Consider the following 25,620-nt stretch of genomic DNA (forward strand, 5'->3'; position numbering starts at 1 on the left):
GGCCCTCAACGCAGGCGGAGGCGCCAACCGAGTAAGTTGACGGGGTCAGTGACGCAAGGCAGTCGCGATAGAAACACGGCGACTGGGAGATGGTGGCCGCGTGGCAGCTGGCTTCGTAGAGCAGTGGTTACGCCAAGTGGAAAGAGGGTTCAAAACAGATGTACTTCTTTCGCACCGTACATAGGCAACGGCTAAATATCCGAGATGCGGATGTGCGGTCTCCACGCTCATACCTTAAAATAAAACTACTTTTGGTATCTTCATTAGGGGTAATTATTAAGCCTCCAACATCCCCCCTGTGACATCGCCGCAATGGTACAGCCCAACCCGGAGGGGGGGGGGGCCGTGACATCGCCACAATGGTACACCCCAACCCGGGGGGGGAGAGGCTCCGAGACATCGCCACAATGGTACACCCCAACCCGGGGGGGGGGGAGGCCCCGTGACATCGCCACAATGGTACACCCCAACCCGGGGGGGAGGGGGAGGCCCCGTGACATCGCCACAATGGTACACCCCAACCCGGGGGGGGGGGGGGCTCCGAGACATCGCCACAATGGTACACCCCAACCCGGGGGGGGGGAGGCCCCGTGACATCGCCACAATGGTACACCCCAACCCTAGGGGTGGGGGGGATGCCCCGTGACATCGCCACAATGGTACAGCCCAACCCGGGGGAGGGGAGGCCCCGTGACATCGCCACAATGGTACACCCCAACCCGGGGGGGGGGCCGTGACATCGCCACAATGGTACAGCCCAACCCGGGGGGGAAGGGGGAACCCCGCGGAACCCCTCGCGCGTGACGTCATCGCAAAGCTTTGACGTCACGCGCCAGCATGGCGGCCTACATGCGCAACGTGATCCGAGGTCAGCAGTCCGCGTGCGGATCGCGTGAACAAAAACGAACCAACAAACAAACAGACGAACGCGAAACAAACAACACGGGCCCGCCGCCTGCTTACAGCGTCGTGCGGCAGCGTACCAAACTGTAATGCGCGATTGCCACCGTCCCGGTGACCTATGCGGTGTAGGCCTTGGGACTGCTAGCCGTGCGACACTCGCAGCTTGCAGTCCGTGCGGCAGTCCCCTGCTGGATGGAGGCCTCTTCACGCTGCGTTGAGGGGGGGGGGGTGTTATTTGACCATAAGAAAGGCGCGGCTATGCCGGGTATTTTGACGGTCCACAATAATAGCGGAGTGGCAACCAAGGAGTTGGGACGTGTCCTGGAGGACGTGCACCGAGGAGATGGAGCGATGATTTCGTGTGCAGGTGCTCGGTGGTTTGATTGCATCGCAGGATCATGAGAAGTGGCGGTAGCCACGGTGGCGAGATGTTAACTACCTCGCCCGGTATACAGGAGGTCGACGGGGTCGACACCGACGCCTGCTGCTGTGTACTTGGAGTTTGTGTGTCTCTCTCCTCGTGGTCGCGTGGATTTTTCTCCGGGTCCTCCGGTTATTTCCCCTCCACATTTCGAATGAACATCACGCGTTTAGAGTAACTGGCTGCTATGCATCTCCACATGATAAGCTACTTCGTGGAGCTATCATTTGTGGCCATATCGCTTTTGAAAATGAGCTATATAGCTTAACGGGCCTTACCTGGTAAAATAAAAAAATACCTCGCGTTTTTAACTGCTTTCTTAGCTTGAGAAGGCCTTCATCCAACGGTGGATCGATCATGGCTGGTGATTTGCATGCATATGTGCAGACTGTGTGCAATGCGGGAGCAGTGTGGCACAGTTATATGAGATCACTTCACCATTCTACCCGCGACACCTGGGTTCAATCCTTGGTCACGGTCTCCCCTCTTTTAACGATCTGAACCTGGCCTTAGGCCGTCTCCCCTAAGTCGACTGGTAAATTGGCTGCTCGGATACCCGCTGTGTTGTACTGATGTAACACGCGGGCGTCGTGTCCTGCATAATCCCAGGTACACCACGAGACATCGCCAGGAACATTGTGACGGCGATACTGACTGACTGACGGATTTTATGATCGACACCCCTTGGGAAGTGCTGCTCCCTACTGTGTGGACCAGAGGTCGCTTCAAGGGATCTTTGATGTAGCTCTGTGTTATCCGCTTCCGTGGACACTCTTCTCAACACACTTTCCCACTGTCGACAGACACACTGGGACACGCACCCCAGGCTCGTGTCGATAAGTTGATGTCAGTTTGTTATTTTGTCCGCATCTTCCTCGAAGAGCCACGTTTGCAGGGCAGCTTCGTGACCACCGTGCGTCTGTCTCCTGCGTGCAGCGCTGCAGACTGGCGGATTGCGGCTGCTGCCGCTGCAGGGGGAGCTGCTGGCGCCGTCGCGGGCTCAGGCTGCGCCGTGTCGCCTGGCTCGCACGTCCGCAGCTGCCATCACACAGGACCAAACGTAGAGTCGCACTCAACCTGTACACTCTATACGGCTAACACGTGTCTCACTGGAATTTGAGTTGTATTGCATTGCTGTAAACCCTCAATTAAGACCCAAACATGTACGTATGTATGTTGAACTTCTTTCGCGCCGTACGTAGCCAACCGTGCTAATCGGAGGTGCGGAGGAAGGACAACAATCTAAGCACAAAAAGCAGTTCTAAAGAAATTAGTTTTCAATTTAGATGATTGAAAAGTGCATAGCTCCAGTGGCTTCTGAATATCGGAAGGAAGAGCATTCCAGATGGCTGCAGAAGCGCATCAACATCACACACACACATACCTCCTGGCTTTAATAATCCTCCTCGAAGACACTGGTGTAGCCATGAACCACATCAGAGCCACAGGCCGATGTGCACATCTCCTCCGTAAATAGAAAATTAATGCCAATCCACAGTGGTAGGAATGTGGCCGTGCAACCCAAACTATGGACTACATAGTAAACCACTGTAGTCTGCGCTCATTCAAGAGAGGAATAGCAAACTACACTCTCTTGAAGCTCTCTTGTGGTGAGCTCACCTCGATGCCAGCATTTGGCTCTCCAAAATATTTCCACCATACGCAAGGATATAATTACTGTAAACAAATTCTAACACTCTTAAGGTTGGAAAATAGAAAAAGCAAATGGCATGATTAGTGGCCATCGGCCAATTGTGCTTAGCAGCCAATTTAAAATAATAAAAATGATACCGTGGAGTTTCTGTACCCCCTCCCTGTGTCGCAGTTTGTGCTCTGTACTGGGCTCTTATTGAAATATAATAATACAAAATACAAATTTTGACTATATTATTATAAGACAACAGTCGGCAATGATGATTGTACTGTACTAGTGATTCCTAAGAGGGATGAAATCCCAATCCTAACACCAACCCTATCCGTAACATAAACCACAACCCTTAACAACAACTCGAACCCACAACCCCGAATCCTAACCTCGACCACTAATCCAAACCTTGCTCCCTGCACGCACACGCACCCACGCACGCACCCACGCCTGCACGCGTCTGCTGCCGGCTCTGCAGGCAGCGCGACGCGCGGCTCAAGAAGCGCCAGGCAGAGGAGGAGGAGAAGCGCGTGCGGCGGCGGAACAAGCGTGAGCTGTGGGGCGCGGGGCGCAGCTCGTTGCCCGTGGACGACGTCTTCCTGCTGCGCATGTACGCGCGTCCCCGGCAGGACGCGCGTGCCGCCCTCGCTGCGCTGCGCCGCTACGCGCTGCTCGACTACGCGGACCCCGCGCAGGGCGTGCACGTGCGCCTGGGGCTGAACCTCTCCCTTGACAAGAACGTAGGTGGCGGCGGCGTGCGTGTGGTGTGGTGTGAGTGCGACGGCAGTATTGGTGACTCGGTGATGGTGATGCCGATCGATGGGCATGCGCGAGACTGGTGACGGCGATGTTGAGGGGTGTGTGTGAGACAGAGATGGTGCTGGTGGTGAGTAATGCTGATGGGCGTGGTGGGGTGTGAAATTGCCATGTGTGATGGTGACGGTGCCGTGTGTGACGGTGCTGTGCCGTGTGTCACGGTGACCATGCCGTGTGTGACTGTGACGGTGCCATCAGTGGCGTCACTCAGTGCGGTAACTCACGGTGTCACCCCCCCATGGACCTCCTCCCGTACCAGACCACACAGAATCCTTAGTCATGTGTTTTGTACTAATGTTACTCGTAAATCGTAATTCCCGTATATCACTGAATGCAATGGAAATAGTAGTGACATAAACAACTAGCAAAATAAAAATTACACCTTTAAATTACAATATCATACGTACAGCCTAAATGTATTTACTTTTACATGTTTCAGGTGGTTAAAGTGAAAATTCAGTAAGAAACTAAAAAAACGTAACATTTAAGAACATTATGGGACCTCCTTTGCCAACTTTTAAGGATTACATTAAAATCAGATATATATTTGTAAGACAGTGATGGGAGCCAAGACCAAAATAAAATGAATTTAAGATTTAATATTTCTAAACATGTATCAAGAAACATAGCATTTCCCCCCACTTCGTGTTTTAAATTGTCAATTTCTTTATTTAGTTATCAAAGAGTTATATCATCAATAATTGTTCTACATGTAAGTTTATTATCAATTTTAATCATAGAATAATATGTGATATAGTTGTAAATTGCTTAAATGTAATATTTCTTAGATTATATGAATACTAGCAAAAAATGTGTTTTGTAAAAGCTTTCTACATTGAATTACAACATTATTAGTTACAACATTATTAGTAACCGAGCAGAAGCCTTTTTAGATTTTTCTCCTTTTCCTTTAATTACTGTTTCATTATCAAAAAAGTTATTGATATAGGTTCACAAATACTAATTACCACAATATTGTAGCTAAAACTCAAGAAAATTTGACAAAATCAGCGACTATAAAAACACGAGCAGCAACTAAAACAACAGCACGTGCTGTTGTTTTAGCGTCACTGTAATTTGGGTAACAATGACAGCTCTGACCGGAGTGCATTAGAAGGTTAAAAAAGTAAATTAGCACAGAGTTTTAGCCTTGTAGGTATATTGATACAGTACATGTAAGCTGGGCTTACGAAATATATTTTTGCTGTTATAACTAACTACTGAGATGTTTTTATAAAAAATAATACATTTTTACTGAAACACTGCGCAAAGATGTTCTAGACAGTCATTTTGTTGTCACCCCCTCTGATGGTGTCACCCGGTGCGGTCCGCACGCCACTGGGTGCCATGTGTGATGGTGACAGTTTCGTGTGACATTGATGATGTCGTGTGTGACTGACGGTGCTGTGTGTGATGGTGACTGTACCGTGTGTGATGGGGACGGTGCCGTATGTGACATTGATAATGTCGTGTGTGATGGTAACTACCGTGTGTGAAGGTGCCGTGTATAAAGGTGACGTGTGAAGGTGCCGTGTATAAAGGTGACGTGTGTGATGGTGCCGTGTGTGACGGTGCCGTGTGTGATGGTGCCGTGTGTGACGGTGACGGTGCCGTGTGTCACGGTGACGGGGTTGTGTGTGTCGGTGGCGGTGTTGTGTGTGTCGGTGGCGGTGTTGTGCGTGATGGTGCCGTGTGTGACGGTGACGGTGCCGTGTGTCACGGTGACGGTGTTGTGTGTGCCGGTGTTGTGCGTGATGGTGCCGTGTGTGACGGTGACGGTGCCGTGTGTCACGGTGACGGTGTTGTGTGTGACGGTGCCGTGTGTCTGTGCCTCGCACAGAAAAAAGTGGAGGCGTTCCGGAGCTACTTCCAGTACCCGAACCCCCTCGTTGCTCCTCCCAATGGCGTTCTCGTCTTCACGTCGGTACGTATTGAAGAGGCCCTCACTCGCTTGCAACTCTGCGATGACGATCGTCGTGATTGTGATGAGATAGTGATGCCGAGGGACGTGCGTGAGACAGATGATGATCGATGGTGGTGGTGAGGCAGTCATGCTGTTGGGCATGGTGGAGCGTGTAATTGCGCGAGAGACGGTGATGATGGTGACGTGACGATAGCGAGGTAGTGATGGTGATAGTGAGATGGTGGTGAGTGTGGTGGAGCACCTTATCTTATTGTACGTCGATTTATATCGCGCCTTAATCCAAGGAACTTTACAACGACAAATATAAAATTGTACATTAGATGATAGTGGTTAAAATAAGGAGTGAGGTTGTTATTAAAAGTAGTGGTGTAGTTATGGTGACAGGAGAACACTAGATAGGGTTTGGGATAGTGATCGTGATAGGAGTAGTGATAGGGGTAGTGATAGGAGTTGGGCTAGGCCTGGTCGTAGTTGGTGGGCCAGGCAGGGAGTAGCAGGAGGATGGGCTAGGGGAGAAGAGACGGGGGTTTTTTCAAGGGGAGGAGCGGAAGCTGCAGGTTGTTGTGATGGTGAAGATGGTTGTTGTTGTGATGGTGAAGATGGTTGTTGTGATGGTGAAGCTGCAGGTTGTTGTTGTGATGGTGAAGATGGTTGTTGTTGTGATGGTGAAGATGGTTGTTGTGATGGTGAAGCTGCAGGTTGTTGTTGTTGCGATGGTGAAGATGGTTGTTGTGATGGTGAAGATGGTTGTTGTTGTTGTGATGGTGAAGATGGTTGTTGTGTGTTTGCGATGGTGAAGATGCAGGTTGTTGTGATGGTGAAGATGCAGGTTGTTGTTGTGATGGTGAAGATGGTTGTTGTGATGGTGAAGATGGTTGTTGTGATGGTGAAGATGGTTGCTCCGTGTGCTGCAGTGGGAGTTGGTGAAGGGGAGCGAGAAGGGAGACGGAGCGAGACTGGGCGCAGCAGGGCGAGGGAGGCACAGGGAGGGACGGTGGAGATTGGGAGCATCGAGGGCGGGATGGGACAGAGCAGTCGAGAGACGAGAGAAGCGAGATCTGGTGGTGGGGCAAGGCCGTGGAGGGAGTAATGGACTCGAGTGATGAATTTAAACGGACAGCGATAAGTAGACAGGGGGACAGTGGAATTTGTACAAAGTAGAGCAGAAGTGTGGCAATCGTGCGGGGAGGTTAAAAATGATCCGGGCCGAGGCGTTTTGTGTCTGCTGTTGGAGAGGAGTGAAGGCGTGGTCAGGAAGGCCGAGAAGAAGAGAGGTGCAGGAGTCAATCTGAGTGCAAACGAAGGGCGCGAGCCGGGAGTTTAGCGGCAGAGAGTGAGACGAGAGCATGGATGTTGCGAACATTGAATAGTGGTGGGCGTGGGAAGTGGCAGAGGTGTGGTTGGAGAGGGAGGCGTAGAAGATGACCCCGAGGTTGCGAGCAAAGGAGGCAGGAGGAGTGGGGGAGAATGGAGGAAGTGAGATGGTAGGACAGGGCGGAGGGGAGCGGGAAGAAGGGAGGAAAAGGTTTACAGTTTTAGAAGGATTGATGGAGAGGTAGTGACGTGACATCCATAATTGGACGGTGGTTAAAGAGTTGGAAATGTGGGAGCCAAGGTCAAGGGGTAAAGGCAGGAAAGGCGGCGGTGATGGCTCTGCTCCGAGTTCCGCAGCGCAAGTCGCGCTTCCGTGGCCGTGGGATTCACCTTCCTGTCTCCGCGTGTCCGAGCAGACGCCCGAGGAGACCCAGACGGCCCTGCAACACGGGGCGAGGCTGGCCGGCGGAGACGAGCTCGTGCAGCAGGTGTGAGGGGGCGGGGGGCGCGGGAGGTGGAGGTGGGGGGGGCTCTGTCCCGTCCGATGCCACCCTTGACACGGGCGTCGGGCAGGGCCGGTGCATGCGTCAGGCCGGCCACAGAGGAGGCTCATCTCCCTCGGTTGTGAAACGTGTGTTATGAATTAAATAATTATTATAATCATAATCTTTAATTCAACTGTAAGAATCTGACAAGCTATGAAGCTCTTTCTCACAGATAAACTAAAACTATTTTGTATTTTACCAGGCAAGGTCCACTGAGCTGTGTAGCTCTTTTCAGAAGTGACCTGGCCACAGATGATGGGTCAATAAAGCGGCTGATGTCACGTGGACATTTATAGCAGCTAAATACTCTTAAACACATGTTTCTAAATGTGGAGGGAAAACTGGAGGACCTGGAGAAAAATCCACGCGACCACGGAGAGAGAGAGACACGCAAACTCCAAATTTTCCACTAAGCGTCACGATTGGGATCGAACCCACGACCTCCTGTATACCAGGCGAGGTCATTAGCATCTCTCCACCATGGCTCCCGAGTAGGGGTGGGTCAGAAAGTTACAGCAACAAACAATACAAAAACCGATAGGAGTGCAAATTATAGGAAAGCTAAGCAAGTCGCTAAATATGAATGAAAATGAATAAAATATATTAATTGTCTTTGTGCTGTTCGCCTTTAGGCGTCCTCTGGTCTAACACTGTTTTGTTTGCATGTTCACCACAAGTACGTGTGGTTAATGCGGTGACAGGATTCTTTGCAAAAGGATTCTGTTTGGTGTTTTCACATCTTAACACAACAACTGTTTTATTGCCAGAAAGGGTCAAACCTATTCTTATATTTTGATACTGGCAAGAAAGGTCCCATATAAAAATAAATAGTTAATAGTTTTTAATAGTTTATAGTTTTCTTTCGCACCGTGCGTAGCCAACGGGGCTAATTGGGGATGCGCTGTTCACACCAAGCTGGCTCTGAGCAGTGCTGCCCGGATGCTGTTCACATACCGGCACAATGTTCGCCCCATGTCTGTTTCGTGTCTCTGTAACTTCATCGCCATTGAGGTGTGATCGGTCTAAAAGATTATTTGCCCGAGCCAACTTACGTTACGGGGAATTTCTTATTTAAAATTGACTTATTTTCCCCCGGTATTTTCAATTTGCTCGTATCGACAGTTGTGTTGGCTCCGATTTATATTTGATTGAGTGCCGAATTCGGTTTAATTCGCTCGGCTTTTATCATTTTGGGGAACCAGGTCACGCTTGGAGAATGAGACTCATCCTGGTCTCTTTACTTCTCCCAGCGGGGTAAACAAAATCAACTCGAAAACTGTAAACTCGCGCCCCCTCCCAGGTGCTGCAGGACCAGGTGGACCAGGTGAGCTTCTACGTGAGCGTCCCCGGCGCGCTGCCCAAGCTCGTGCCGCTCAGGAACGTTCTCCGCAACAACTTCCCCAGGGCCAGGAACGGTGCGTCCACGGTGAAGCGTCCACGATGATATGTCCGCGGTAAAACCCACGCGGTGAAGTGTCCGTGGTGAAACATCCACGGTGAAATGTCTGCGGTGAAACCCACGCGGTGAAACCCACGCGGTGAAACGTCCGTGGTGAAGCGTCCGCGGTGAAACGTCCATGGTGAAATGTCCGTGGTGAAGCGTCCATAGTGAAATGTCCGCGGTTAAACATTTGTGGTGAAGCGTCCGCGGTTAAACGTCCGCGGTGAAAACGCCCGTGGTGAAACGTTGACATCGTTCCATCAGTCAGGTGAACTTTACATTTTTTAAAGCAGCTGTCTAAAAACCAAGACCCCTGTACATGAATTATTCTCTTCCATGAAAACTTTTAACACCATGCAGTTAAAGTGGTAAGTCGATTCAGGCTTTCCTTTATAAATGCCAGACTAAAGAGGTCACGCTTTACAACTCTGGATGGCCAGGCCAGTCCCTTGTCCGACGGGGAAGGGAATTCCACAGGATGGGAGCCGCGTAATGCGCAGGCCCCAGATTGGTTGTAGTCACACCCAGGGGACGTCGCAGAGTGAAGCGGTCATGAGGGAGCAGTAGGGGGGGGGGGGTCCCTGGTCCTCCAAAAAGACAAACGCAAAGACCCCGTATAGCCTGACCAGACTGTTGGGGCAAGTGCTGCTAGCGAGCACCTCTGAAGGCCGTCACAGCACACGAGGGCAGTGGGTGGCCAGCACCACGCCCGCCCGGCCTTTTTTGTTTCCCGAGTGGCGATGTTTACACATCGCACCAGGTACCCATTTGAGTCGACCTAGGGAAGGCCCCAGGACCGGTTCAGATAATCGTCACTGGTGTTCGCCGGCAATTAAACTCGGGTCCCCGGGTTCGTAGCGCGCTACGCTAACCGCTGCACCACCGCTCTCCTGGTCCTTCAAGGGCTTTATAGGTCACGCTGGCAGCCAGTGCAGTCCTCGGAGCCACAGGAGCTATAGGACCGGTCCTGAATGTACCGGTAACTATCATGGCAGTCTGGCCGAGTAGTACCACTCGCGTCACAATCGTAAGATTGCGGGTTCAAATTCCCGTGTATTTTAATACGTTTCCATTATCGTAATCATGGTCCTCGTACCAGCACTCGTAATGCATTGACGGATCTGTTTTGTGTCCTCCTGCTTTCATCTCGAGAATCTAAAACCAACTATGGGTCCCTCTGTATACAGCCATGGTGGTGGTGGTTGTGTGTATACCTTTTAGATAGGGAGAAAGAACGCACACCTTCGACATAGACGCCGCTGTCGCCAGGCCGAATACATTCCCCCCTCCAGTACGCGATCAGTGCGGCTAAGACGCTCGCGGTGACGGGCGAATGTGCTTGTTTTTTACCGGCTGTTGCGAAGTGGCAGGCCTCGTGCGGCGACGGCCACGCCGAGCGAAGGGTCGCGAGCCGCAGGGTTCCCCACGCCGCTTCGGCATCGTCGGCGGGCCCAGCGCGGTTCCGGCGTCGGTGCCTCGTCGCTACGTCCCCTGGCTCACGCTGTCCGCCCTCCCCCACCCCGAGCAGGCTCCGTGGCGGCGGACATCCCCAAGATGCTGGAGTACTTCACGACGTGCCACGAGTACAGCGTGCTGCCCAACGGCAGCTGCGTCACGCGCATCGGCACGGTAAATCAATAACAACATCGGCACTGTAAACAACAACAACATCGGCACTGTAAACAACAGTAACAACATCAGCACGGTAAATAACAACATCGGCACTGTAAACAACAACAACATTGGCACTGTAAACAGCCATAACAACAACGGCACTGTAAACAATAATAGCAACATCGGCACAGGTAAACAATGTGATTCAATTTGCGTAGCAAATGCAATCACGTCTCCGATCGATTTGATCGTCAGCAACAGCACGAGCAGCAGCCGTGGTCAATCCACCGCTGCATGAAGGCCTCCCCAAAGCCTCTCACGAGCTTGCACCCCCTGCCGATGCCATGGGGTTGGTCCAGAGCTGGGGGCCGTGGTCGAGGTGTGTCGGTCATGAGGGGGGCAGGGCGGGAGGGATTGGACCATACTTCACCACGCTGGTCATTGCCAGGCATTGATGAAAGGGAGGTCGATTTGTCTCGCCTGTCTCTCCGTCCCTCTCTATGTGGCTCCCCCCCCCCCACCCCGCAGATGGACATGACGGACGAGCAGCTGCTGGTGAACCTGGAGACGCTGCTCGCCGACGTGTGCTCGCGCCGCACCGCCAGCTCTGGTATGACGCCGCGTCCCCGCTCGTGCACAGAGAGGCCCGTAGACTCGCACGGAGACCCATCGGTCGAGAGGCCTGTAGACTTACATGGAGACCCATAGGTTTAGAGGCCTGTAGACTTACATGGAGACCCATAGGATTAGAGGCCTGTAGACTTACACGGAGACTCATAGGTTCACAGAGTCCCCGCGACTCACACAGATATCCATAGATTTGCAAAACAGACATTATTTTGTATGGTGTTTGAAAAAAGCAGCAGGCTACAATTGTATTTTTAATGTTGTGGGCCATTCCACAGCATCCAGGGTGATAGCTGAGTGGAGTCCACTTGCTCCACAAGATTGCGCTCGTTGTAATGGGGCAGTCGTGATTAGTGCCTGGTGGTTTGTACCTCACCGCATCGGTGGAGTCCCCTGATCGTTCCATCGATGGAGGAAAATATCCCACACACCTCCTTCCTCCATCACGTGCCGTTGTCGTTGGGAGCGGTCCCCCACTCACTAGCGGAGCCAGTGGGGGGGGTGGGGTGGCACGTGCCCCCCCAATGATCCGATCGAAATTAGGGATTTCGATCGGATCATTGGGGTTTATTAGTAATAAATCGGCATTTTGCGACCCCCACTGCCACTGTGTAGCATATTACTGTGTGCCAGGGTCTCTATGAGATGATAGGACAATAGTCTGAGTCCATAATTGGCAATAAGTAACGGCAAAGCAGTTATAAGTGACTCACAGAATTGTGCGCAGTTGCGTATACAGCACACGACTTCACCTTCAGCGGGCGCGATGCCGATCACACACGGCTTGAATTGGACCCTCGATCGATGGCTGCGCCATCGCCGCACACGCGTCGAATAAAAAGCAAGGGACAAGTCCTTACTCACAACTCCTCTATCATTTCTCATTGCTGGAGGGGTTGCCCCCCTACCTGAAAATCCTGCATTGCCCCCACTGTCGTCGGGGCTGCAGAGAGAACCCGGGGCCGCTCCTTGGTCGGGTCTTCACTCGCCGACCTCTCTCTCTATAAAATGCGCCCAGCTCTTCCCGTGCGGCGTCTTGAGACGGCGGCCGCGTTTGGGTCGCCGCTGCGTGGCTCCGCGTTTGTCTTCCCGCGAGCCGTACCCACCGAGGACTCCCGGCTGTGCGCGCGTCTCTCGCGAGCAGGCGGCTTCGTGACGGACGCCCACATCAACACGGCCACCAGCGAGGAGCTGCCCTTCCACTTCGAGCCGTTCCTGCCGCCGCCGCCCAAATCCAAGAGAGAGGCCAAGCAGCGGGCGCCGACAGCGCCGGTGGCGCCGGCAGCGCTGGCAGCGCCGGCAGAGGAGGCCGCCACCGCCAACGCGAAGGAGTGACGCGGAGCGGCGTCCGCTTCCCGGGCTGCTGCAGCTGCTCCTCCACTCCGAGCCAACCGACTTCACGGCTCTCGCGTCGCTCGCGGCATCGCAACAATCCACACGCGCACACGCGCCCCTTCCCGAGATTCGGTGGACCATCGCGGCCCAGCGTCACAGTTCCACGGAGGGTTTCCGTGACCCTGCGGGAGCGTGTAAACCCCTTTCGTGACTCTGTGGCTTCTAATAACCAATCACGTCGTCGTCGTCATCCTGTGTCTACTGCTGGATGAAGGTCTGCTCAGACCGTCGCCATCGCTCGCGGTCTCGCGATGTCACAATTCATTTAGCTTCTGTGCACTCGTGATAACCTAAACAAATTTATTTTTTACCAGGTAAGGCCCACTGAGCTATGTAGCTCCTTTTTCAGAAGCGACCTTATAGCTCAACAAAGTGGCTTGTAACGTGGACATTTATAGCAGGCAAATACTCTTTCTATGTATGTATGTTAAACTTCTTTTGCTCCGTACATAAACAACGGCGTTAATCGGCGAGGAGCGAGTTCAACGCATGTTGATTATTAATGTAGAGGAATAAACCGGATGACCCGGAGAAAAATCTACGGGGAGAACACGCAAACTCCAAATATACAGGCATTAGCATCAAACCCACGACCTCCTGTGTACCAGGCGAGGGAGTTAACATCTCACCACCGCGGCGCCTCATTGCACACGAGCCGACCTCATCGCTTCCATCTCCATGGTGGTCGTTCCTCTCGGGCGAGTTTTCTTCCGTTGGCTGCCATTCCATGGTTAGTCTCGACCACCGGCCACCATCGTCATCGTCATCCTCTCCTGTGACGCGTCCTGCGCAAGCCTCTTAATTGCTCTTGATGCCTCTTGATGCTTGCATCTCGAGCGTGAGAATCGACGCGAGTCGATGGCTCGCCGTCACGTTGCCGACTGGGCATTCTGATCGGGCCTCCTCTGACGACGGTGCTGCGTGCGTGTTCACGGTGACCGACCCTCGCCCAGTGAACAAGGGAGATGGGTTCGGCGCTCAACGCTTTGACCGCTGCGACCGTGGTCACCGCACAGTTTAATCGCTGTTCGCCGGTGCGGGAAGTTAAACCGCCGATTGCCGCGCGCCCTTCGCAGCGAAGCTTTACAAGGTCCCACGAATTCGTCTCGAAGCAGAGTCGGCCATTGTGTGCAGCCGTCACAGTCCCAACGTTCGAACAAAAAACGACACTGCAAGTTACTGGCCGACTCTGCTTTGAATTAATTTCACTGTGAAGCGAAGGGTGCGTAATATTCCGCGGTCTTACTTCCCTCACTTGGCGGTCGGAGATTAAACTGTGCGTTTAATACGGTTGCTTAGTTTGTTGTCCTTTCCCCGTGCCTCCGACTAGCACGGTTGGCTACATACGATGCCAAAGAAGTTCGACGTACATACAGACTGAGTTGAGAAGCGAGTGGCAGATTGTCGGCCTCGATTGCGACAACTTGGCAGGACCCTCCTGAAAAAGTGCCTCGAGACTCGGGCTTTTCCTGGCTGAACAAGCGTCGTTATAATAATGAAGTGGGTCCTGCAGAATGACCGCTTCCCAATTTGCGATGCAACCACGAGGACCGGTTTCGGCTGCGCTGAAAAATGCGGCATCCGGCCTGCGGAAGGAGACGCGAGTTCCCGGAGAAAAGCAACCGGCGAGAGAGGGGGGGGGGGGAGTCCTCGTCGTGAACGCGACCGGCGCTGGCCGTTGTCGTGGACTCCGTCTGATGCGACCGTTGCCCTCCAGGGGTCGCGTCGTTCGTTCCCGTTGCGTCGTTAACGCTCATCTTGTGTTCACGTCCATTAAGTGAACGTCTATGGAGTCGATCTCACTTTTTATCATTGTCAAGGGCAACGGAATTCTATATTTGTCTCCCGTGTAAAATCATCAACCTCGCACAAGGGGGCGCCACGGTGGCGAGAAGTTAACTCCCACGCCTGCTGTTAAAGGAGGTTGTGGGTTCGATCACGAGTTCACGACCCTGAACCCTGCTGCTGTATATTTGGAGTTTGGGTGTCTCTCCCCGTGGGCGCGTGGATTTTTCTCCGGGTCCTCCGGTTTTTCCCTCCACATGCAGAATCAACATGACCAGTTGAGAGTGTTTGGCTGCAATAAATGCCCACGTGATAAGCCACTTCATTGAGCGTATCGTTTGTGGCCGGGCAGCTTCTGAAAAAGAGCTATATAGCTCAGTGGGCCTTACCTGGGAAAATAATAAATTAAATAGTTTATAGTTTACAATTCGGTTGAGGGGTTTAAACGAATGTTGCTTTTGAACGAATATTGACTGTGTCTCGCTTGCACCCGAAGGCTGCGAGGGATGGCGGTGATGTGGGGAGGGGGGGTTGCAACAGTGGATAGATCATGGCTGCTGATGATGACCAATCCACAAATCTCTCGCACGCAACACCCACAGAACTGGTCAACCCCCCTCCCCTCCAAGCCCCGTAAGAAGCATATCCCCCCGGCCACTGCTATCTCGTAAGAAGTGTCCGTAGGCCCAAACATCGCGCCTCCCTCCTGGCTTTGACATCGCTGCCGCAAATCCACCCGGTGGAACCGTCGACCACGTCGGAGCACCGTCATGCAGGCCGATGCGCCACATCTTCGTGAATGGACAATTGAAGGCAAGCCACAGTTGTGCGATTGTGGGTCCGCAACCCCATCTGTGGACCATTTCGTAGACCCACAGAGACCCATAGAGACACATTGAGATACATTGAGATACATTAAAGACAAACCACGGTCGTGTAATTGGCGCCATGTAGGAGAGCCAGAGACCCATAGAGATACACTGGTGACCAGCCACAGAGGCTGTGGCCATGCAAGCCGAGCTATGAACCCAAATCGTAAACCCAGTGGAGTCTGCGCTGCTTCACCAGAGGGGGAGGAGCAGCCAAACGACACGAACTCTCCCCAGAAGCCCCCACTCGTGGTGGCCAGCAGCAGCAGCAGACCCCGACCATTGGCGTCTGGCTTCTGGACATCGTGAACTGCTGCTGCTGCAATTGCGAAGAGAATCAGAATGTGTTGAGCCTGCAGGAGGAATGCGATGAGCTACACAGCTCAGTTTCACAGATGTCCAGTCGGGGCGGGCCTGAACGTGACAACAAACAACAACACGATAGGAGTGCAAAGGACAGTAAAGGTAAACAAAGCACTCTAATAAATTATATGCAAATATAACAACTACGTTTACCTTGCCAGGTAAAGCCCACTGAGCTATCTAGCTTTTTCAGAAGCGACCTGGCTACAAACAATAGCTCAACGAAGTGGCTTAACACGTGGACATTTACAGCAGCAAAAATAATCGAATCCGCATTGGAATCGTTGCAAAGGATTGCATCTGAGATTGCGTCCATCGCGGAGATGGAACGGCTGTTAAATCGGCGATGCCAGGTCAGTGGTCGGCAGCGACCTTTCAAAGAAGAAGAATATTGAGACTTTTTTGGGCTTTTGTCTTTGGCCAAAATCGTTCGAGAGCCGCGTCCACACCCAGAGCTACTTGCACACAAACGCAGCAGCAGGTAGCACAGCACAACACACATTCTGACTTAGATAAACAACATAGGCTATGGAATAAACTGTCTCTATTTAGTTCTCCCCCCCCCTCCCACCTTTGTTACGCTTAAACAATACAGTTTGACTGTTGTACATTTTGTTGTCACCGAGACATTCCATAGTGACCCACTCACTGCCACAATCAATTCATTGTCTCTACGTTAAACTATGTTTAAGGTGAAAGTTTTTTTTTTACCGGCTGCCCGCAAGGGGGCAGCCAGAGAGCGGCAGGTTGCTGACCCCTGTGCGAGGTGGGATCGCTGCATCGCAGGCCCACGAGTCGTGGCCTACGGGCCTTGGGGAGGCCTTCATCCAGCAGCGGATGGATCACGACCGACTACATGATCAATGATATCAGGTGATTGGATACAAGAAGGACTCGATCTCAAGCTGGCTTTGTCCTGGAAGAATATATCTGCACCCGGCACACCGCATCCAGTATTCCGCTGGGCGATGACTGGTTACCTGTCACGTGCCACCAACTTCAGCTGTTGACTTGAGAAACATTCCCTGCGAGATTTGAGACCTGGATAGGGGTGTGAAGCATCGATATTGAACCTTAGTGCCACGTGATGGCATTCAACGAGTGTCATCTTGTCCACAGTCGTACGGCAGTCACCCAGCCTCCCTCCGTATTCCTGCACCACATTGCAGACGACCAAGTCACTCGACATGTGGTTAGTGGCTGGAGCTGAGATACGGGCCGAGATGTGACGATATGTGATCGGTGGCTGAGAATTAGGTGACGGGGATGGAGGGGAGGGCAGTGGCGTCGTTCACGACACTTAGCTCAGGGGGTGTGGCGATCGGTCAGGTGAGGCCCCAATATTTGATTTGTCTCGCACGGTTGCACCCAGGCCATCACGGCTCCTCTAGCCTCATCACGCACCATTAAGCATTTTCAGAAACATAACTTTAAACCGCGTTTTAAATATGTTTTTGTTATTTTTACACTTGTTGAAAACAAATCTCATGGTGGTTGTCAAGGGGGCCACAACTCGTAGCTTTGGCCACCGGGGGAGGGGGAGGCGTACCCCCTGCCTGCCCCCAGGTTTGTCACGCTGCTGGGGGAGGGAGAGGGGTCTGTGGGGATAACAGGGCACGTTGCGGGAGGGGGGAAAGGAGAGTGCGGAGGATGGAGCTGTGGATGGTGGAGGGAGCTGTGGATGAAGGAGGGTGCTGTGGGTGGTGGAGGGAGCTGTGGATGAAGGAGGGAGCTGTGGATGAAGGAGGGAGCTGTGGATGGTGGAAGGAGCTGTGGATGAAGGAGGGTGCTGTGGGTGGTGGAGGGAGCTGTGGATGAAGGAGGGTGCTGTGGGTGGTGGAGGGAGCTGTGGATGGTGGAGGGAGCTGTGGATGAAGGAGGGTGCTGTGGGTGGTGGAGGGAGCTGTGGATGGTGGAGGGAGCTGTGGATGAAGGAGGGTGCTGTGGGTGGTGGAGGGAGCTGTGGATGGTGGAGGGAGCTGTGGATGAAGGAGGGAGCTGTGGATGGTGGAGGGAGCTGTGGATGAAGGAGGGAGCTGTGGATGGTGGAGGGAGCTGTGGATGGTGGAGGGAGCTGTGGATGAAGGAGGGAGCTGTGGATGGTGGAGGGAGCTGTGGATGAAGGAGGGAGCTGTGGATGGTGGAGGGAGCTGTGGATGAAGGAGGGAGCTGTGGATGTAGGAGGGAGCTGTGGATGAAGGAGGGAGCAGTGGATGAAGGAGGGTGCTGTGGGTGGTGGAGGGAGCTGTGGATGGTGGAGGGAGCTGTGGATGGTGGAGGGAGCTGTGGATGGTGGAAGGAGCTGTGGATGAAGGAGGGAGCAGTGGATGTAGGAGGGAGCAGTGGATGAAGGAGGGAGCTGTGGATGGTGGAGGGAGCTGTGGATGAAGGAGGGAGCTATGGATGGTGGAGGGAGCTGTGGATGGTGGAGGGAGCTGTGGATGGTGGAGGGAGCTGTGGATGAAGGAGGGAGCTGTGGATGGTGGAGGGAGCTATGGATGGTGGAGGGAGCTGTGGATGAAGGAGGGAGCTGTGGATGGTGGAGGGAGCTATGGATGGTGGAGGGAGCTGTGGATGGTGGAGGGAGCTGTGGATGGTGGAGGGAGCTGTGGATGAAGGAGGGAGCAGTGGATGTAGGAGGGAGCAGTGGATGAAGGAGGGTGCTGTGGGTGGTGGAGGGAGCTGTGGATGGTGGAGGGAGCTGTGGATGGTGGAGGGAGCTATGGATGGTGGAGGGAGCTGTGGATGGTGGAGGGAGCTGTGGATGGTGGAGGGAGCAGTGGATGTAGGAGGGAGCAGTGGATGAAGGAGGGTGCTGTGGGTGGTGGAGGGAGCTGTGGATGGTGGAGGGAGCTGTGGATGGTGGAGGGAGCTATGGATGGTGGAGGGAGCTGTGGATGGTGGAGGGAGCTGTGGATGGTGGAGGGAGCTATGGATGGTGGAGGGAGCTGTGGATGGTGGAGGGAGCTGTGGATGGTGGAGGGAGCTGTGGATGAAGGAGGGAGCTGTGGATGGTGGAGGGAGCTGTGGATGGTGGAGGGAGCTGTGGATGGTGGAGGGAGCTGTGGATGGTGGAGGGAGCTGTGGATGAAGGAGGGAGCTGTGGATGGGGGAGGGAGCTGTGGATGGTGGAGGGAGCTGTGGATGGTGGAGGGAGCTGTGGATGGGGGAGGGAGCTGTGGATGGTGGAGGGAGCTGTGGATGGTGGAGGGAGCTGTGGATGGGGGAGGGAGCTGTGGATGGGGGAGGGAGCTGTGGGTGGAGGAGGGAGCTGTGGATGGTGGAGGGAGCTGTGGATGGTGGAGGGAGCAGTGGATGGTGGAGGGAGCAGTGGATGAAGGAGGGTGCTGTGGGTGGTGGAGGGAGCTGTGGATGGTGGAGGGAGCTGTGGATGGTGGAGGGAGCTATGGATGGTGGAGGGAGCTGTGGATGGTGGAGGGAGCTGTGGATGGTGGAGGGAGCTATGGATGGTGGAGGGAGCTGTGGATGGTGGAGGGAGCTGTGGATGGTGGAGGGAGCTGTGGATGAAGGAGGGAGCTGTGGATGGTGGAGGGAGCTGTGGATGGTGGAGGGAGCTGTGGATGGTGGAGGGAGCTGTGGATGGTGGAGGGAGCTGTGGATGAAGGAGGGAGCTGTGGATGGGGGAGGGAGCTGTGGATGGTGGAGGGAGCTGTGGATGGTGGAGGGAGCTGTGGATGGGGGAGGGAGCTGTGGATGGTGGAGGGAGCTGTGGATGGTGGAGGGAGCTGTGGATGGGGGAGGGAGCTGTGGATGGGGGAGGGAGCTGTGGGTGGAGGAGGGAGCTGTGGATGGTGGAGGGAGCTGTGGATGGTGGAGGGAGCAGTGGATGGTGGAGGGAGCAGTGGATGAAGGAGGGTGCTGTGGGTGGTGGAGGGAGCTGTGGATGGTGGAGGGAGCTGTGGATGGTGGAGGGAGCTATGGATGGTGGAGGGAGCTGTGGATGGTGGAGGGAGCTGTGGATGGTGGAGGGAGCTATGGATGGTGGAGGGAGCTGTGGATGGTGGAGGGAGCTGTGGATGGTGGAGGGAGCTGTGGATGAAGGAGGGAGCTGTGGATGGTGGAGGGAGCTGTGGATGGTGGAGGGAGCTGTGGATGGTGGAGGGAGCTGTGGATGGTGGAGGGAGCTGTGGATGAAGGAGGGAGCTGTGGATGGGGGAGGGAGCTGTGGATGGTGGAGGGAGCTGTGGATGGTGGAGGGAGCTGTGGATGGGGGAGGGAGCTGTGGATGGTGGAGGGAGCTGTGGATGGTGGAGGGAGCTGTGGATGGGGGAGGGAGCTGTGGATGGGGGAGGGAGCTGTGGGTGGAGGAGGGAGCTGTGGATGAAGGAGGGAGCTGTGGATGAAGTAGGGAGCTGTGGATGGAGGAGGGAGCTGTGGATGACGGAGGGAGCTGTGGATGGAGGTGGAATAAACGAACTGGCACCCTGACCTGTCTCCTCGTGCCCGCTACAGATCAGCAAGCTGCACATGAGTGGGCTCGAGTGTGGGTACACCCAGCCCTTTCTAGACCAATGTGGAAGAGTCGAGCCGCAGGTTTTCCTTCCCCTCTAGAGCAGAAGTCAAACCCGCGGCTGCTTCGTGACGTTATTTATTATGGACCGTCTCACATTCACATGCATTGCTGCTCTTGAAATATTCCGGGTTTTTTCGCATTTAGAAAAAATGGCTCCTTGTTATTTTGGTTGCCGTCCCCTGATCCAGTCTCGAGCTCCCATTCGCAGGGGCTCCTCCTACCCGCAGGGCTGCGTTCAAGCACTTGCAGGGCTGCGCCTACGCATTTTTTTTTCAACCAACACAATAACTTAGGGCCTAACAAGACGTCCTGCACATTGCGGACCTCCGGCGAGTGTTGTGACCACCAATTGTATGGATACTGTCAATAGGACCCGGATCACCGACCCCGAGTGTTTCTAACGACCTCCCCGGGTGCACAGGAGCTCGTAGGTTCGATCCCGACCCTGATGCTTGTATATTTGGAGTGTGCGCGTCTCTCCCTGTGGTCACGTACATTTTTCTCCGAATCCTCCGGTTTTTTCCTCCACATTTAGAAACATGCGTCTTAGAGTATTTGGCTGCTACAAATTTCCACGTGATGAGCCACTTACTGGGTTGAGCTGTCATTTGTGGCCAGGTCGCTTCTTAAAAAGAGCTGTACAGCTCAATGGGCCTTGCGCCTGGTCAAATAAATAAAAGTATATTCGTGAGGTCACATTACTAGTACTGGCATGAGAAGTCACGCAACAAGGCCTTTTGGGCTCACGCGCTTCGCTTTCAACGATGCGACTTCAACCCTGATGATGATGAAGCTTGAAAAGCCGAATTGAGTTCACAAGGAGTTACAAACTTCCCGTTAAAGAATCCTGACATTTGTTAATCGCTGGCTTCGATCTCCCGCCACGAAGGTCATGGGACCACAACCCCCGAACCGTATTCAGAGCAACGTGTTCGCAATGCGACTTAAAACTTCATCAGCCTCTCTGCCCTCGCTCAACTTGGTTTTGATTGTCGTTCTGGTGACCGAAGTCACTCGTGAAAATGAAACGCGTGTCCCCGTCTCACCTGGTTACCTGCACTCTGGCAGGCCAAACGTTAGTCAAATTTCTACCTCTTTGTTATAAGCCAGAGTTAATGACATGATTATCAGAATCTTTATGCAGACTGGAGGAATCCGACGAGCTATGAAGATCTTTTACAGTCCGAGAGTTTGATACCCACATACCAATTGAATCAGTTTTTATATCTTCTGGTAGTGCCAGGCCCCAAGCCAGTACCCGTATTGCACATTCCACATTCACATGGTGGGGACCAGTCTCAAAATGGAGCAACTCCATATCACACCTACAGTAGCCAAGCACCATCGGGTGTAGTGGTGGCACAGTTGTTGGCACATTGCGCTATACTGGCCCGATTCCCAGGCCCATGGGCCAATGTTTGGCAATGAGTAATCGAAGGTCTCCCGCCCCCCCCTCCCCCTCAATTTGCTGGAAATCTCATTCGTAACACGGCACTCTGGGATTTAAGACGGTATCACTGCATTCTCACGAGCAGGGCTCAATTCCAGGCAGGGGTTGAGAGCCCTGGAAAATATTCCCCTCATTCCCGCACGTCCCTGACAGGCGGAGGGTGGGGGTTGGCGTGTCGGAAATTCAGCACGAAATATAAAGATATCAGATTTAGGGTGTGCGAGTCGCCTGGTAGTTGGTTAGACATGTGCACGGCCGCTCGGGTAAGGTCGGTCATCTCAAAGAGGTCGGGCACGGTCAGGGAAAGATTGGTGTGCACCAGGCTCTCAAGGGATCTGTGATATGACCAGGGCAGGCCACGTGGCCCAGAGGTCGGAGCACCGAGCTCGCACCGCCTGGGCTCGCATGTGGTCATCCACCCACGAGCTGACCGAGTTCTCAAGCGCAGTCGGCCGATGGCCTTAAGATCGGTCCCCAACGAGCGCACGCAAAAGGCATTGTGTAAAAAAAAAAAATGTTGCACGTAATTTAGCCAAATTCCAGCTGTGCAAATCAAAAAAATATCAAGTTTACCGTCATGCGATAATGTTGAACACGCGTCTTAACAATGAACATTGCACAGTGGGTGGGGAAAGTGGTGCTGCTTCCTAGAGGGTGTGCATCAACGACCACTTGATTTGTCCAAAAGTAGTTCTGCTATATATGCTTTTGTGAGCTCTCACACAGGGCGTTGGGTGCTTCTCTGTGAGATGGATTATTCCTAGTGACAAGACGACACCACGGGGCAATCATGATATAATTGGTGGATAAAAAACCACGTGAACCTTATGGCCACCAAGCCGCTACTCTCCTGCAACTCAAGAGTTCTCTCCTGGTGAAACTAAACGTGAATCTAGCGTGCAAGTGCAATGGCATCGTTCACTACTAAACATTCTTTTTGTTATCTCACCAGGCAAGCCCCACTGAGCTGTGCAGCTCTCTTTCAGAAGCGACCTGGCCACAAATGATGGCTCAACGAAGTGGCACAACGTGTGGGAATCTCCAGCAGCCAAATAGTCTAAACGCGTGTTTTTAAACGTGGAGGGAAACCCCTGAAGATGCGGAGAAACATCCACACGACCAGGGGAACGTGTTAACTCCAAATATAGAGGCGTCAGAGTCAGGAACGAACCCACGACATCCTGTACACCAGGCGAGGTAGTGAAACATCTCACCACCGTGGTGAAAAGTACACAGTCTGGCCAGGGACCACTCAAATGACACAACACACACACACCAAGATTTGCAACATAACCTTTAATAAAAGGCATCATAAAACTGCTTTACGTGTTTTCTGGATGGGAGTTGTACAGCAAGTACCACTCGGGAGGAGGAGGAGGAGACGCGCGTGCGTGTGTGCGTGTGTTTTGTGCTCGACTGTACATCCTCATCGCGGTGTTACCGTCGGTGTCTGGGATAAATCTTTTTTTTAATTCTCGTTTTATTTTATTTTATGAACAGTCAAACATTTTCTTTCCAAACAAAAAAAACTGGACGACTTCCGTGAACGAAAAATAAAATAAATAACTAAATAAAAAATATAGACGTAAAAGAGGGTGGGTGGGGGAAACACTTTGCATTCGGATAAAAAAAAGTTTAATCTTTCCAATATACAGCTGTGAACTTAAAACGACGATTCAGTCCAAGCAGCTTCGTTACAAAGAGCCTTTCACGAGAAATACCAAAAATATGCAGTTAACCTGCTCTCTTTTAAGCCTCTAAAATAATACAACAGCGTGGGATATATATATAGTATGTACACGTGTGGGTTACGTCTATTTACAGGAGTGATTCGTCTGTAAATAGTTTATTTAGTGAGTTTTACAAAAGGTAGTTTTTTTTTCAGGTGACGTTAGCAAGAAACAGTATAAAGGAAGGTTGATTAACCGCGTGATTCCATAAAGTACTGATAAAAAGTTATATCTAGTTTAATAGACATGCTATTGTACATTTCTTTAAACTTTCCATTTTTTTACATTATTTTTGTACGTTAAATATAATATGATACTAACAGTAATAATATTAATGCCAGCACCAAATCTTAGGTTTTCGGATCAAATGCCATTACCCGCATGCACTACACCTCGAGCTCGCTCGCAAACGATACTTTGTGTTGCATACAAACGTAGAAACATTCGTGCACGACAGATGCAGCCGTGAAAGACTAGAGAGACCTGCAGTGAAACCACGCTTTCTGTGCAATGCAATGCCCCATTGAAGGTGTAAGTACGCGCGCGCGTTATATTCACACGCCTATTAGTGTAGTGCAAGGTGACGATTAATTCATTTCATTTACAGTATTATCTCTATTATTATTGTTGTTGTTTCTGTTGTTGCTGCTGCAGTCATCTGCTCATTTAAAAGGGGGGAGGGTTGGGGAGGAGTTTTCTTGCGTGCGGGCTGCCATGCGTAAAATGCTTCGGTCTTTGAGAAGGCATTCAGGAACCGGGGGCGGCTTGGGGGGAGGGAGTAAGTGAACGAAGGGAACAACAACAGGCATCATCACCGCGGCAGCCACTCGGAGCGGCGAACTGGATTCTCGGCGACAGCGGACCGCGACGATTCGGGCTAAAGGCGGTCCCCTCCCAAGTGCGACACACGAGAGAGGGGGGCTTCGCAAGGATCACGCGTTTGGAGGGGGGGAAAAACCGAAGGGGGCGACGGGGATGAAAGTGAGGCTGACGACGATGGCAACCGACGTGGCAAATCGGGAAAAAAATAACAACAGCGACCTTTACCACCATGTGGGAATGCCACCGGGATTGAACCAGCCTATCCCGATTTGGCGTTGCGATTCGACGTTGGGGGTGGGGGGGCAGAGACGATGGTGGAATTCGCACGAGGAGTCCACGCAACTACGGTCCTAAGAACGGCGAAGGGCACGCATATATATTACACGACGTGAGCGGCATTTGCCATGCTTCGGCGATGAACAGTGAATCACTTAACCGGGGGCCTTAAGCAACTTACAGCCAACTGTACGTATATTGAAGGGAAGAACTCCTTATTGTGACATTTGGAAAATAATATTAACGGGCCATGGCGAGAAATTTTCACTTGTGGATAATGTCCTGGGATCTGTAACGTCTCCATCGTGGTTACTGATATACACTTTGATAAGTGCTTTGTCAATCCACTGCTAGATGAAGGCCTCCCCCACACCACGTCAGGCTGTTGTGCCATACTTCACCACGCTGGTCAGTGCAGGTTGGTGAATTGGGAGGCTCCGAAACTGTACAGGTATCACTTGCCACCGATGTTAGCCGTGGCACGGGAATCTAGCTCGGTTTCGCTGCGCGTTAATTAGCACACGGAAATCAAACCATTGACTGTGCGATCAGTGGGGAGTGTGCGGAACTGCTAAGTGTACAAAGCCACGCCTAAGACTACGAAAGCCACGCTGTTCATTGTGATTACAACTTCTATCTTAAGAGAAAAAAAAAATCGTAGAACAATTAAAACCCATTAATCAACTTGAAATGATTGGCGGTGAATGGTCTAGCAGAAATGGGGGGCTGCAGCTGTGAATCCAGTTCACCGCTTTGTGGCGCTTTAAGTCGGCATGCAAGCGTGCATCTCTGGGCAACCCCCACTCCACATTCTTCACGGCGACTGCAGCCCGGCTGGGAGCAGCCGCCCCTCGGCGAGGGGGGTCGCGCGAGGGGGCGGCGGTGATGGTGGTGGGGGGGGGCGGTCGGCGAGTTGGCAGCCGGGGTGGCGGTCGCCGCCGCTCGCTTGTCGCTGCTGCGCCTCTGCCGGCGCCTTAAATCACGAAGGACGGCTCCTCCACGGCGGCGGCGGTGGCCCCCACGGCGTCCTGCACGCTGCGCGCAGGCAACGCGGAACGGGAGGCAGCGGCAGGCGGCACCAGGGGTAGGGTTACTGAGGCGTCTGAATCACGGACGCGGAGGACTGTGGGAGAGGGCGAGGTAAAT

The 25,620-nt window shown here is 52.9% G+C and overlaps 2 protein-coding genes across 14 annotated transcripts in view; one reads left to right on the plus strand and one right to left on the minus strand.

Moving 5' to 3' along the window:
- Positions 1 to 830: 830 nt before the first annotated feature.
- On the plus strand, positions 831 to 16,225 carry MRPL1 (mitochondrial ribosomal protein L1). Its single transcript, XM_078875528.1, has 9 exons — positions 831 to 868; positions 2,261 to 2,384; positions 3,448 to 3,709; positions 5,626 to 5,709; positions 7,440 to 7,511; positions 8,869 to 8,983; positions 10,538 to 10,638; positions 11,152 to 11,233; positions 12,395 to 16,225. Exons 1-9 carry the CDS (start codon positions 838 to 840, stop codon positions 12,583 to 12,585), a joined length of 1,062 nt encoding a protein of 353 aa, XP_078731654.1. The 5' UTR covers positions 831 to 837; the 3' UTR covers positions 12,586 to 16,225.
- Positions 16,226 to 22,923: 6,698 nt separating this feature from the next.
- The window catches only part of LOC144946545 (uncharacterized), a 229,135-nt gene continuing 226,438 nt past the window's right edge, over positions 22,924 to 25,620 (minus strand). For 12 of the 13 annotated variants that reach the window (XM_078875543.1, XM_078875536.1, XM_078875531.1 and 9 more), the window contains one exon: positions 22,924 to 25,509. In XM_078875543.1, coding sequence (XP_078731669.1) covers positions 25,449 to 25,509 — 61 coding nt within the window. In that variant the 3' untranslated portion in view covers positions 22,924 to 25,448. Of the gene's footprint in view, positions 25,598 to 25,620 lie in introns of all 13 variants that reach the window. The other variant, XM_078875539.1, reaches the window with a different exon arrangement.

Source organism: Lampetra fluviatilis, chromosome 41 (genome assembly GCF_964198595.1).
Source record: "Lampetra fluviatilis chromosome 41, kcLamFluv1.1, whole genome shotgun sequence".
In the NCBI taxonomy this organism is placed as follows: domain Eukaryota; kingdom Metazoa; phylum Chordata; class Hyperoartia; order Petromyzontiformes; family Petromyzontidae; genus Lampetra; species Lampetra fluviatilis.